The 15,484-nt window shown below is 46.5% G+C and overlaps 1 protein-coding gene across 2 annotated transcripts in view; it reads right to left on the bottom strand.

Annotated features, from left to right (window-relative positions):
* Nucleotides 1-15,484, bottom strand: part of Rfx4 (regulatory factor X4) — a 151,713-nt gene that overhangs the window by 131,434 nt on the left and 4,795 nt on the right. The window contains exon 1 of one of the 2 annotated variants that reach the window (XM_076919784.1): nt 14,321-14,393. The exons of the other annotated variant lie outside the window; for it this stretch is intronic. Coding sequence (XP_076775899.1) covers nt 14,321-14,393 — 73 coding nt within the window. Of the gene's footprint in view, nt 1-14,320; nt 14,394-15,484 lie in introns of those variants that run through there. 2 annotated transcript variants of the gene reach the window in all.

The following is a 15,484-nucleotide window of genomic DNA, read 5'->3' as shown; positions in this document are numbered from 1 at the left end:
CTCGCCATGACTTGATAGTTCTATTTATAGATATGGGAACTTGAAGTGAAAGTTACAAAGCAAGGCCAGCTGTGACCAGCGTGGCCACACTGGCACTGTTCCAATATAGAAGAAGGAGCTTGCCACCCACACTTGATAACTTCCTGTAGTGAAAGCCAAGCTTGTGGCAAATGCAGCAAAGGGTATCAGGATGGCTCTGAGTTCCGCCTACTGGGCCGCACTGCACAGCTGGGCTCACAGCTGGAAGCAGGATGAGACTGCCTGCCCATGAGTCTTACTTCCCAGGAGCTTAGCCAGCTTTACTTACAGGCAGACCTTTGTGCCTCTTCACTTTGGTTCAAAGACTGAGAAACCCTGGTTTCCATGACTTTCCTCCATCTTATAGGATGAGATTAAGCAGAACCATACAGAGTACCGATTTCCTAGGAGGCTGAGGAAGAAACAGGAAGTTGCCACACTCAGGAGACAGCGTGTCCCAGGCACCTCGAGCTTAGAATTCTGCTTCACAAACACATGTTGATACACTGGGGTGGGGGAAGGGAGGGCTGATTTAAATAAATCTTAAAAGCCAAAGCCTCATGACAGCTTGGGGAGCATGTTCTTGGAGACCTGAGATTTCCAGTTGGCAGAGATGAGTAGTGAAACAAAACAAAACAAAACAAAACAAAACAAAACAAAACAAAACACCAGTTACTGGAATCACAGACAGGGGGAGCCTCCATCAGAAAGGCCTCAGAAGATGAGGAATTTAGGCAAAGATGAAGTCAGGGAGGGAATAAGCCCTCTGAAGAATCAGAAGGAGGCAGCATCATGTTCCATTTAAGGTCCAAATGGCTGACATGGTGCCATGAGGGTGTTACAGTCAGGACAAGGTGGGAGAGAAGGCAGACGTGGACTTGGTGGACTATGAGATTTAGTCAGGACACTTGAGTTCAGGTGCCAGCGCCACCACTCATAGCCATGTGGAATTGGGGGTGGGGTTCAGGTTCCTGAGTCACTGCCTACCAAGGTTTTCCAGAGATGCCCTAAAATAGCAATGGCATCGTACTTGACCCATCTGGCCTCATGGGTCACAGGAAAATAGGAAAGGCATCACTTCCTAGAACCCAGGAGCTCTCTGAAGAGATGAAGCAGGATAGTCAGCTGGGGGTGGTGGGGGGAGAGACAAACTGTGGCAGTGACTGAGTGTTCACCACACACCAGTTACCTTGTGTCACACGCCTCCTCTCTACTCCTCAGAGAAACCAAGGTGGAGCGCCCACTAGCTCTGATTTACTGGAAAGAAACTAAGACAGGCAGGGAGAATCCAGGTAAAGTAACTTGGACGGCAGGTGGCTGAGCTGAGTCGGGTCTAACTCCAAAGCTAGGATTCTGATCCAGGGCACACGGCAAGGAAGCCGGCAAGGAAGCCAGGCATCTACAGAGATGCTGTGGCCATGGGAAGGAAGACAGTTTCCATCTCAGCCTGGCTGAGTTTGGCTGATCCTTCAAGGATTCACACCAGACACAGAAAAGGAAAGTCAAGCATTTTAGGCACGAGGGGTGTGGTCAGAGACAAGGGCATAGGGTAGAGAAAGGCCCGGTGGGTTCTGGGAAAAGATGAAGAGTTCACCAACCTGTAGCCCAAAGACTAGGTAGGACAGAGGTGTTGAGTGCCCTGGGAGCAGCTTGCAAAGACCTGGCTCCCCAGCCTGGGAACCGTACAGGCAGCTCGGAAGCAGCTAGGCTTCCTAGGAAGCATAATGGGAAAGCAGAGAGTTCTGGTGCCAACAGGAATGTCTTATGCAATACCCGAGAAAAAACTGCCTGACAGAAAGTGTCACCAGGTTTTTAATAGAAGGTGTTATTCATGTTCTCTGTATAAGCGGTCTTTCAGGACACTGTGCCGGGGTTTATTTTAGGAACCCACAACTGTAAAAACACTACATAAAAGGGTTGACACGCCACACGAATGGCTGCCAAGGAGGACTTGAGTTGAGGTCCCTTCCCCAGAGCCCAGGTCATTACCAGTGGAATGGCGTTGCCAGGGCCTCCTCTGTCTGTAGCCTCCAGCACCAGGCCATGCTTTGCTCTGGATGATTCCCTCCCAGTCTCTCTTCTCTCTTTCCTGGCTCCACATTGGTGGGGACACACAGAATCTGGACCCTAGGAGGCAGGAGCTGTGGCCTCTCCAAAGGGCTCCTCAGGTCAGTCAGTGGTTACCATGGCAACCCCACAGGCCCTAGCCCGGGGGCCCCTGGGTTCCATCCAGGAAGGGGCTGAGCCACAAAGACAGCCTCACCCCTGGTTTGCCCTTATTTCTTCCCATGTTCACCAAATATAGATGGGGTGCCTACTCTGTGCTAGGCTGAAGATCTAGTGATAAACAAGACCAAGAAGGTCCTGGCTCAGAGGACCTGTGTCCTGCAGTGGAGACAGACCCAAACAGACAAATGAGAGGACTTCAGAGACGTAAGAGTGGTGACTTAGAGACATAGGATGGGATAATGGGAGTTTGTGGTACTGTTTTAGGTAACAGGGATGCCAACTGCTGGTCTGAGGAGGTGACATTGGAGGGTAAAGGCCAAAGGCAGGAATGAGCTGGGAGAGGGAGGAGGACCTGGGAGGCCATTGTGATGGGGAGCACGTAGGGATTGAGTGGCCTAGGGTAGAACTTCACATTTATCTCTGTGTTCTAAGGAGCCATCCAAGCGCTCTCCACAGATGACTTGAACCACACAGGGGTTCCACAAAGGGGAGCCTATGAAGGAGCTCGCATTTATCCATCCATTATTTGTCTCCCAGCCCTTCATAAAGCATCATGTGCCTGGCACCAACCATACAGTACAGACATAATATCTCTGTGGAAGGCTGGAGTTTTTAGCTCAGTTGTATATAATCATACAATAACATGTGCCACTGGGGATGAAAACTCTGACTTATTTTGGGAGTCAGGAATCTTAGAGAAAGGGATATTGAAGTGACAGCTAAGGAGTTGGCAGGCATGAACACAGCAAAGAGGGAAGAAAGGACAGGTCCCTGGCAGAAGGAACAAAATGTGCGAAGTCCCTGAAGCAGGCAGAAGAATAACAGGTTGGGCCATTGAGATAAATAAGACCAGAGGACCTGGGTTCAATCCCCAGGACTCACATGACAGAGAAATCTGACTCTTGAAACTTGTCCTCTGATCTGATGGAAATGTAGACATGTGGAAATCAGCATGGCAGTTTCTCAAGAATTTGGAAATTGATCTACTTCAAGATGCAGCTGCCCCACTCTTGGGCATGTACTTCATCCTACACTAGGGACATCTGCTCAACCAGGTGCTTTGCTGCTCTATTTGTAATAGCTAGAAATGTCAAACAACCTAGATGTCCCTCCATAGAAGAATGGATAAAGAAAATGTGGAACATTTACACAGTGGAGTGCTACTCTGTTGTTAAACAAAATGGCATCATAAAATTTGCAAGCACATGGATGAGATTAGGAAAAAACCCATCTTAAGTAGGTATCGTAGACTCAGAAAGACAAATACTGTATGTATTTGCTTACTATGAGGATATTAGCTCTGAAGTCAGTGATGAGCAAGCTATGGTTGTGGAACCACAGAGGATAGGTACACAGTAAGGAAAGGACAGATAGGTCTCAGTAAGAAATTAAAATAGGAGAGAATTATGAGTGGGCTGAAATGTGGGGATTAGGTAGGGGGAAGAGCAGGGGTTAAGAGACAGAATCCAGGGAGATACAGATAAAATTAAATGGCATTTGAGGGTTAGTTGGAAAATCTAATATAGTAGAAACGTCCTGAAGTATATGGACATACAAAGGTGATCTAAATGAAACCACCAAATAATGGGAGAAGTGGAGTCCTAGCTAGCCAATTCTTGTCACCAAAGCTTCCAGTACTGGGATTGGGTTACACCTAATTGAGTTGTTGGCTAAAGGGTCCCATGGAAATCCCCAAATAATTAGGCTGTTGGCTAGACTCTAGGTTGCTTTCCCAAAACTGCTTGAAAACAACAACTACACAACTCAATGAACACAGAGAGGTTGAGCTGGTGCCTGCATAGTACCTTCACCCCTACATTCTAGCATCTCTGATACGGGAAGGTACGAAGGTACTGTGCACACTTCCAAAGGAGAAACAAACACCGACCAAGCCACAAAACCTTTGGTCTACAGTCTGTCCTGGAAGATCCTCCTGTGCAGTGGAGACTTGAACCCATGGGAGTAACCAACCAAGATCTGATCTTACTTAAGGCCCACGCTATGGGCTGGAACCCATACCAGACACTGCATGGGTGACCAACAACCAGAGATTACATAGCCTGGGGACCTAGGGCAAAACCAAATACTACTGGTCTTAAAAATAATGATAATAATAATAATAAAATTACTCCTGATGACATTCTGCTATAACCGTAGGTCAGCAGTGCCATGCTCAGACATCATCAGAGAAACTTTCTCCTTGCAGCAGTTTGTAAGAAATCCAGAGACCCACATCCAGGCATTATGCAGAGAGTGAGAGACTTTGAAACACTCAGACCTTAAATGGGATGTCTCCATTAAATCCCTGTCCTTAGAGCTCAGGGAATCCCATGGAAGAGGAGGCAGAAACAATGTAAGAGCCAGAGGGATGGAGGACATCAAGAAAAAGAGCCCCCTGAGTCAACATGAACAAGCTCGTATGAACTCACAGAGACTGAAGCAGCAAGCAGAGGGCCTGCCTGGGACTGCACCGGGTCCTCTGCAGATATAGTGTGGCTTCCAGGTTAGTGCTTTTATGGGGTTCCTGAGTGTGGGACCAAGTGGGTCTCTGACGCTTGTGCCTTCTCTTGGGCTCTTTTCTTTCTGTTGGTTTGTATTGGCCCAACTTCAATGCAATAGTGTTTGGTTTTGCTTATTATATTTTATTATTATCTCTTAGACACCTGTTCCTTTCTAATGAGAAACAGGAAGGAGTGGACCCAGATGGGAGAGGAGGTGGGGAGGGACTGGGAGGAAGAGAGGGAGAGGAAACTATAATTAGGATATATTGTGTGAGAAAAAAAATCTATGTTCGGGGGCTGGAGAGATGGCTTAGCAGTTAAGAGCACTGACAGCTCTTCCAGAGGTTCTGAGTTCAATTCCCAGCAACCACATGGTGGCTCACAACCATCTGTAATGGAGATCTGATGCCCACTTCTGGTGTATCTGAAGACAGCGACAGTGTGCTCACATATATGAAATAAATAAATAATTTTTTAAAAAAAGAATCTATTTTCAATAAGAAAAAAACAAAGAAAAAGAAAGTTGTCCTCTGACCTTGATTTCTCTGAACTTGACATGTGTCCAAACACATATGTGCCTGTGCACTCACACACACACTAAACAAAATGTAGTTTAAAAAATTAACAGGCCCCTTGGCAGCCTCTGCTCATGTTCATTCAGGCACCCATTCTGCACATAGGTACAGTGCCTGTCTTGTCAGGCACTCTAGGATGCTGTGGGGCCTGCGCACAGCCAAGCCTGGCTCTGGAACGGGCGCTGGCTAAGGAGTCTGGCTTTTGCTCAGTAGCTGGTCGGGAAACTTTCAGTGTTTGTGAGTAGAGTGGGAGACAGGCAAAGCACCTGTGGGCATCTCCATCTGACGCTGCCTCAGCACCACCTTAGAAGGGAGACTTGCAGAAAGAGAGCTGTGGAGGAGGGTTTCTGCGACAGGTACTATCTGCACTGGACACTTTCAGTCCTGAGAAGCTTTAAGGCAAACTAAGACTTCACAGACCCCATGCAGGAAGCCAGCCACACTAGCCAATCAGGATATCCAACCTTTTGATGTTAAGACAGGATGTCATCTACAGTTTACTCTCAACAACTATGCAGTCGTTACCTACTCCTCCCAAATAAAACCGAAAATCAAAAGCCCTCACAAATGTTTTAAGTGTACAATTCTGTTTTAGATCATTCTTCTCTGGCCTTTGCCATAAGAAGTCCACAGGGCAGCTGCACCAGGACAGATGTGGTGAGAAAGGAAGGAAGAGTTGAGTCAAGACAAGAAAAGAACCCATTGTTTTAAAAAACCTATTTTTTAAAAAAAATGCCTGTTTGAAGTCTGGGCCTGGGGTCCATACCCGTCACTAATCCATGCTCCCTGCCAGATGCAGGGGACTCCAAGTAGACCTAGAACAGTCACTAGGATGTGGACGCTGGGTGTAACTCTTTATCAGTATAATCATCCCATCATTGACCTGCTCTCAGTCATGTGACCTTGTCACGTGCCCAGTATGCCCCTGGGCCTGATCTGAGCCTGGCTCTTGCTAACCAAACAGCAGCCATGCATTGTGCTTGCTTCCACTTCAGGAAATCTCCACACATTATACTCTAAGCAGGCAGAGAGAGTCAGTCAAAGAACAAATGCTGAGCAAGAGCTGTGCATGGCGCTGATTCTGCACACGGTCTAGAACGCAACAGAATCGCCGCAACAATTCCCAGGATTTAAGGCAGCAGCTCCTTCCTTGCTCATTCCTGTCTACCTTCCTCTCCCCTCTCTCCTCCATTTCCTTCTCTGTCTTTCTGTCTCTCTGTCTCTCTGTCTCTCTGTCTCTCTGTCTCTCTCTCTCTCTCTCTCTCTCTCTCTCTCTCTCTCTCTCTCTCTCTCTCTCTCTCTCTCTGTGTGTGTGTGTGTGTGTGTGTGTGTGACCAAAAAGCAAGCTGGGAGGAAAGGGCTCATTTGGCTTACACTTCCACATCTCTGTGCATCACTGGAGGAAGTCAGGACAGGAACTCAAGCAAGGCTGCAAACCTGGAGGCAGGAGCTCACGCAGACGCCATGGAGGCATGATGCTTAGTGACATGCTTTCCCTGGCTTGCTCAGCCTGTCTTCTTATGGAACCCAGGACTGCCATCCCAGGGATGGCACCACCCACAATGGGCTGGGCCCTTCCCCACTGATCACTAATTGAGAAAATGCCTTACAGCTGGATCTCATGGAGACATTTCCTCAGCCCAGGCTCCTTCCTCTCTAGCTTGTGTCATGTTGACACACAAAACCAGCCGGTATAGTGACAATGTGGCAGTTAAGATCATGGGCCATGAAGCCAAATTCCTAAATTCAAGTCAGACTTTCTCGCTCTGTGACTCTGGGTAAGCCACTGGACAACATCCTTGAAAGTTAGTCTCTTCATCTGTAAAATGGGCATCATATACCAAAATCCTCCTGAAGTGTGGGTGAGAGAAAATTAGGTAAAATAAGGCATAGAAAGTGCTTCCCTATTGTGATCTTCATGGCATGCCCAGCTGAAGTACCCCTTGGTCTTCTGTTGTCATTTTAGATCCTTGATACTAGATCACTTGATATTCTGGAAAGAACAGGGCCTTCAAAACCAGGAAAACACCAGTTCTAACCCTTCGCTTACAGAGGATGAGGTAAACTGTGACTACAGATAAAGGATTGAATTTCCTGGGCCTCAGTCTCCCTCCTGGGAAACCATCTGTCCTGAGGTTGTTTTGAGGGCTAGAAGGAATCTTCTGAGCACCTTAAGAAATGACCGTGCTCTGGTCACCTGCTCCTTTCTGAACAAGACAACAGACCCACAAGAAGACTGGGAAGGGAAAGGAAGAAATGAATTAGCCTCAGCAGCCTGCCTGGCACATAGTAGGTGCTCAAGAAAGTAGAGGTTCATCTGCTGTTTATGTATCTGGAACTTGATTCCATGAAGACTCAAGTCAAGCTTCTCAGAATGAAAGTGGAAATGCCCTGACCTTGAGGTCAATACGAGGGCGGATACCTGTGTCAAGTAAATGCCTATTGGCTCTGACTGTGTGCCAGCCACTCTGGCAGATGCCATTCCTGTGCTCAGCACAGGTAACAGTGAGCCCTGGGGAAAGCATGAAGATCAAGAGATGACATCAATGCCCACCAGACAAGTAACTTCTCTTCAGACCCGTGTGTGGCTGGAGTACCGTGGGACACAATGAGGACCATGGGACTCTGTTGCTGGGAAACCACCAGCCCCTTCCCCTGCTGACTGGAGTTTTAACCAGTATGCAGGTATCCTGATTCAAATGTAACACTGGCTGCTCCCCCAGAAAACCAGAGTCCAGTTCCCAGCACACACACGGACCGGTTACAATGGCCCGTGATTCCAGTTCCAAGATATCCAAACACTCTTCTGGTCTCTTCAAGATCTCGCATGTGAGTGGTAAACATAAAGTCTTACAGGCATATACACACACACACACTCACACACACATACCCTCACACACACACATACACTCACACACACATACTCATACACATAACACTCTCACACACACACACACACATACACATACTCACACACACTCTCACACACATAGTCTCTCTCTCTCTCTCTCTCTCTCTCTCTCTCTCTCACACACACACACACACACACACACACACACACACATCTTTCAAAAACAAAAGCATCGAGGGCATGACATTCGGCACTAACTTGCCGTGAAAGTCAACTCGTGTAAATGAAGGCCTCTGAAGCTCGGTTTTGCCCAGTGTTAAATGGGAGTGCCCTGTGCTAGGTCCTGCAATAGCATCCTGGAAGACCCAGCACGGTAGGAAACAACAATAGATTCTAAAACTTGCTGGCTTCTACAGAGTCCTGGGGGGTGAGGTGAGGGAGTGTCTTGTAGACCATCACAAGACTACCAGAGAAAGGTGGATGACCCTGATTACGCCTTATTACACTGTGCCAAGTCTTATGAGGGTCCTCTGTGCTCCTTCAGTTTTCCTGACGATCTCCTGGGAAATGGGTACTTTAGCAGCCCCACCCAGCTCTGCCCATAAAACCAGGTGTCACCACTCTAAGGCATGCAGAGCCAATGTCTGTTCTGTGACTGCACACTTAACGGGTATTTTAACGGCCAGGTTTCTATACTGAACCTCTTCTGTGTGAGAACTTCTCTAACACGAACCAGGGTGATGCTCTGAACACTGTGTGTGAGATGTCAAATTCACCAAGGCAACTGGCAGACAGCGGCTACCGACCCAGCAGTGAGTGCTGCCTTAAACTCAGATGCTCCCGGAAACCACATGTGAGCATCCTCAGCCAGCTGCCTGCTGCCAGCACCAGGTCACAGTATCCACGACAGTGCACCCCAGAGAACTGCGGCTTGAGCTACTTTCTACCACCAGGACTTGGGAAGACTTGATTTCCGAAGACTCTGTATTGAGGGATGTACATCGGACGTGTATAGTGGGAATGTGTGCATCGGTGTCTTCCTGCACTGTATTGAGGGATTAGAGCACTCTAATTCTTCCTTCAGCCTAGACCAGTGGGTTTCAGCCTTCCTAATGCTGTGACCCTTTAATACAGCTCCTCATGTTATGGTGACCCAACCATGCTACTTCATGACTGTACTTTTGCTACTGTTATAAATTGTAGTGTAAATATCTATGTTTTCTGATGGTCTTAGGTGACCCCTGTCAAAGGGTTGTTTGACCCAGAAAGGGATCACACTGAGGACACACTGGCCTAGGCTATTGCCTGCAGAACTGAACACTATGATGTAAACCTGGAGAAATCAATCAATTTAATCACTCAGTTCCATCATTAGTTAAGTTTGAATTCATAACATGTGTCCAATGCTGGAGATAATATGAAATCCTAAGTACCCCAAAAGGAGCTCAGCTCCCCCGTGAACACTTAGATTCCACACATTAGCTATGCATAGGCCAAGTGCTCAAACACATTTACAGTAATCACCCCAATAACACGGAACTCAAAAAAGTTTTAAAATTATACATTCTACAAATCTAGCATCCAAACAGACACTTCCTCCTCCTGATGCAGCGCACAATGATTTTACAGAAGCATCCGCAAGCCTCGAAACAAATTCATCGACATAATTTTCTCAACAAGATGCATTTGTGCCTCACAATCAGACTCTGGCTTGGAGATGTAATTAGCAGTCACTAATTGTTCCCCATTTAAATGGCCTTGTCCAAAGTCAGCTCAGAGAACCGGCCACTTGCATGGACTGATGCTGCATTCTTCCCACCTGATGGTCTCAGGCTTATGGAGTGGTGATTCTCTACTCATATTAAGTAAATATCTGCCGTATTCAACAGTCTCAGGGTACATCTAATCAACGCCAACCGTTAGCACAACTGGGTAGTTAGAAGACAGGACCTAAAGCACTAACTACATCCTGGTCTCTTTAAATGAAAACAAGCACAACACAAGCCAATGTCTCTAGATTCTCTGCTCAATAATTATTGGTTGTAGACACAGGCAGATTACACTTTTGGGTTTTATTGGGGATTAAGTAACCACAGAATTAGAGCTTAGGCACACAGCTTAAAGAATTTATGCTCTTGTGTCTGGAGAAATGGCTCATCAGTTAAGAGCACTGGCTGCTCTCACAGGACACACAGGTTCAATTCCCTGCACCCATAAAGTGGCTCATAACTGCCTGTAAGTCCAGTTTCAGGAATCTGACATAAATCTTCTGGCCCCACTGGCATCAGGCACACACATGATGCAAATACCTAATTTACTAGCACAGGTTGATACTTTCCAGCTGCCTACATTTGGGCCAAATTTGGGTGAAAGCAAATGGTTTCATTTCATTCTTTTCTGCTTTTATTGATCTCTCTGTCTCTGTCTCTCTCTCTCTGTCTGTCTGTCTGTCTCTCTCTCTCTCTCTCTCTCTCTCTCTCTCTCTCTCTCTCTCTCTCTCTCTCTGTGTGTGTGTGTGTGTGTGTAGGTGGGGAGATGGCTCAGAAGGTAAGAGTGCTTACTGTGTACATACAAGGACCTGAGTTCAAATCCCCAAAGTTTATATAAAAAGACAGCTATGGCCCCCATGAGCTTGTTACCCTTTTGCTGTATGAGGTGGAGTCAGAAGGGCCACAGAGCTTGTGAGCTGCTAGCCTAGATGGAGATTCAGTGAGAGATGCTGTCTCTGGGAAGTAAGCTGGCCACCTGAGGCCCTCCTCAGGCCTCCCTTGAGCGTGCACACATGTGTGCATGCGTGTGCACTTGGTGATACATCACATGCACACAAACACTGCAGGAAGGTCAAAAGAACACAATCTTTTCTTATCATGATGAAAGCACTTTGAGAGAAAGGCTAGACTCACTGCCTCCAGGAGGCCAAGAATAAAGTGATTTAGTCTTTAAACGAGTGTGGTCTGCAAGCTGGAGGAGACAGAGTAGAGAAAAACTGAGATGCAGGGACCAGGGGTAGCTCATTCCCAGAACCGGAAAAGTCTGGGGGGAGTCTCAGCAGGGTGTCCACAGCACATCTCTAACCATCCCTAGATCTTTCTCACAGGACCTGAATTCCTGTCAGTGGTGTTGCCTCTACAATGATGTATTTTGTCCACCTCCTTTAGAGACTGAGGAAAGCAAGGGTAAAATCACAGCACAACCCATAAAGTGACTTTTGGGGGTTACAGGAAAGGTATAGAAGTGAAAATAAAATGTATTCCTCAAGCTAAGCCCTTTTGAAAGGAAAGTGGACTCTTAACATGATTGAACCTGGGACAGAGCTACTTGCTACTGGGGTAGAGGACTTGCCTGGCATGCTTGGGGTTCCATTCCTAGCATGAAAGAGGGGAAGAAAGAAAGAAAGAAAGAAAGAAAGAAAGAAAGAAAGAAAGAAAAGAAGAAAGAAAGAAAGAAAGAAAGAAAGAAAGAAAGAAAGAAAGAAAGAAAGAAAGAAAGAAAGAGACAAAACAGAGGAACTGACTGACAGGATTTAAATGTTGCTCCATCTGAAGACTTCAAATCTCATGTTCTTTCCCCTTAGCCCTGCTGTGTAGACCTGAAGTCATATTTTAACTGAATGCATGTTTAACTGACAGCAAGGGAGTGATTGTTAAGTTAGTTAGTTACTTAAAGACTGTGTGTGTCATCCATCGCCTTGCTTCACAGCTCCTATGTCCCTGGATAGCTTTCTGTGGCTTCTCTCTGTGGGTGATACCTGCAGCTAGGACATCGTTGGCGATGAAGCCATGCTAACTTCAAATGAATCCCAGAGACAAAAGCACATTTCTCATCTATAGTAAAGATGGCAATTCTTTCTTTATAGACCTCCTGTTTTTCAGCAGTAAATTAAAAGTTTAATCTCTAAGGTTTGAAGGGTTATTGTAACATTTTAGAAGAGAAATCTCGTTTTGCCTTGGCTGATATGGTACGTGCTTAACTGGCTATTCTTCCCATCACCATCTTCCCCTTTATAAAAGAAGAGTTAGGATAGTTGTGAGTTGGTGTGGCACTGCGATCCACACAATAGATCACTGGAGGTTGTCTGCCTGTAGCTTTGCTGGCTCTCTTATCATGTCCTTATCTGACGGATAGACCGTCATTGCATAAAACACGGTGGGTGATTGTGTACAACAAAGATATGTTAGAGCTGGTGGGAAGACAGCTCAACTGAAATAAGACACATGCCACCCCAGCCTAGTGACTTGAGTTAGACCCCAGAACACATATAACAAGACGGAAAGAGACCAGGAACTCCCACAAAATTGCCCTCCAACCTCCACACCTGCATTTTAAAATGCAATTAGTAAGGTAGGGCTTGGTAGTCCACACCTTTAATCCCAGAACTCAGGAGGCAGAGGCGGGTGGATCTCTGTGTGTTCAAGGCCAGCCTGGTCTACAAAATAGATTCTAGGTCCCTGGGGACTACACAGTAAGACCCTGTCTCAAACTAAAGCAAAATTAGATATTTTTTTAAAGATGCAGAAGTCCCCTCCCCCATCCACCAGGAACCTGAACCACAGACAGCACCTGTCTGTCCTCTCACCTGCGGCCCTGCCCCCTTCATACCTATGTTAATTTAATCTATAAATTCTAAATTTAATTTATAGATTAGGCACAGTAAGAGATTAACAACGAGAGAGTGAGATCATTGTAGCTATAAAGTGAACCAAAGCTGTTTTGAGCTTAGGAGTTTTTAATGAAAGTTTCCAATAGTACTTTCAGAAAGTAGTGGGCCCTAAGGAGCATGCTCAGAAGACAACGCAGGGGGCATGCTCAGAAGTCAAGGCAGAGCCACTGTGCACCCTGCTTCCAGAGCTCAGAACCTCACTGGCAACACTGCGCCTACAGCTGACTGTGCTGTTAGCCTGTTGCTCTCCCCTCTGACCTCGTGAGCACAATCCTCTCTCTAGGGCTTATTGGGGTGGGACATTGCACCAATGATGCATTCCTGCATCTTAGCAAAGTGAAGATGTGAAGTGAGTACTACCCATAAGAGGGATAACCTTTTCTCATAACTTGCACCCTGTGCAACTCACGGATGCCCTCTTGCCTGCTTGTATGTGCCCAAAAGAGAACAGAGCCCAAGCAATGCTAAGATTTCAAGCCAGAGGCACACAGCTTCTACAGCAAGGCTGACCCGTAGAAGGTAGCAACCCTCTGTCTTCAGTAAGTTAGCTGGGGTTTAGTATTTACTGAAATGTCCATTAAAAACTCCTAAGTTTAAAACAGTTGAAAACTCTCTGAGAGTACCCATTTATTTGTTTACTGGTATTAAATTTATGCCCCACAGAAGCATAGGCAGCAATTTTAGTTAAGCACCGAGTCTGACAAAGTGTCAGATACACAGGAGACACGTGGTTTTCTTGAGTGAATTAATGAGTGAATGCAAGATTGTCTTGAGGTCAATGTTCGACCACCATTGTCAGCCGTTGCCGTTATCTAAAGTCCTCTTCCATGCAGAAACCACTCTTCTACAGAGCTCACGTACCCACTTTTCCCCACCCACTTTTCTCCATGCTCATGTACCCACCTTTCTCCATGCTCATATACTCACTATTCTCCCATCAAAAGGATGTCAGAGTCACCTAAAGGCCAGATCCTATCCTGATGTTCTGGTGTAAAATTATATAGGAGGCTGACCAAGATGGCTGGCTGGGAGACGGAGTAACCAACAGCAGTAACCTCACCTCAGGCAAGCTCAAATCCCACTCCATCCCACAAGGTGACTTATGTAGAATCCTGGTAAGGTTTTAATGACTAGTGGTGACACATCTTTTATGGGGTTGACACCATCTGATATATCACCCTTGCCTCTGCGTTCTAAGCGGACCCTTACAGCACTTTGTAGGGCTCGCCAGTCTCAATGCGTTCACATTTGCTCTTGAAACTTACACTCTGAAATACTTGACAGCTGGGTCTGTGGCTTTGATGTCCCCAGGGTCTGCCGCCCAACTGAGTGAGACCAAATAAAACGCAAAGGATTCCTTTACTTTTACCTTATACCTCCCAATAATCCAGTCTTTGAGTTCATTTTCTCTCACTGAAACCCTCACCAAACTGCAGGTCTCTAAGAAGAGGGGAAGGGTGTAAGCAGCAGCTGAGAGTTCTCCCACCTTTTCCGTCCTGAAGTGTTTCGGAACCCCTAGAGGGGCAGCCGAAGAGGGTCCCAAGAGACCGGTAGAACATGTAGGGTGGGCAGTAGTCAGGGGCTTGGGGAACTGAAGCTCTGCCTTCCCAGAATTCTGGTTTGTGATGTCATCACTTGGATCTCAGCTTTGTCAGTGACAGCCTGGCAAAGACATTAGCTTATCCCAGAACCACGGCCGTCCAGCGGTGGGAACAGAAAAGAGCTGCCATGGTTCCCCCCGCCTCCCTCATTCACGACTTGTGAGGACCTATCTATGTCCCTGAAGCTATGCTACAGACAAAGGAACCTGGCAGGTGTCACATGCTGTGTGTGGCATCAGACACTGGGCACAGGTATGCTGCCATGCAGGACAATATCAGCTAGAACCCAGCCATTTTGTTTCTTTTTTGAGACAGTGTCTTGATAGCATCCCTGGGTGGTCGAGTATTTGCTGTTTACCCCTGGCTGTCCTCAGACTCACGACCATCCTCTTGACTATGCCCCTGGAGTGCTGAATTACAGATGAGTGCCAGACTCAAATACAGACTTTTAAAAGTATCTACTCCATACTTAATGGATGAGGCAACAGAGTCTCAAACAAATGGGAAGGGCTCTTTTGCTCAAAGTGTTGTGGGATTGTGAGATATGAGAAAGGAATTATAAGGCGGATGTCTGTCGATGGTGCATTTTGGAACACTGACTTGTTGTGTGTTACTCGACAGCATATACCAGAGCCTCTGGTGCTGCCTTCGACATCTAGAACCCTCCATCGATACCGAATACTGCTCCCATAAAATCTAGTAACTTTTTGTAAATCCTTTTAGGAGGCAGGGTATTAGGGTGGGGGAGGGATGGTAAGCATCCACCTTAGACTGACATTGAGAATTGAAATTAAGCATCTTTTAAAAACTAGTTATTTAAGGCTCCTGACTATTAAATTTCCAGGTGACCCCCATGTGTTTTAGAATATTACTGGCTTGGGGAGACAGTCACTATGTAACATAGTTTGGACATTGCTAACAAAACAGTCTCGCTTATTGCTTCAGGGACCCCCATCGCAAAGCCAAACCCGGAAGAAGGCTCAGTCTAACTTGTTGGAAAATATAAGACTAACCTGTCTGCCCATCTTTTCACAGGCACATAGTCTGGG

Source organism: Arvicanthis niloticus, chromosome 22, assembly GCF_011762505.2.
Source record: "Arvicanthis niloticus isolate mArvNil1 chromosome 22, mArvNil1.pat.X, whole genome shotgun sequence".
NCBI lineage: Eukaryota > Metazoa > Chordata > Mammalia > Rodentia > Muridae > Arvicanthis > Arvicanthis niloticus.
This window is presented reverse-complemented; position numbering and strand designations above follow the sequence as displayed.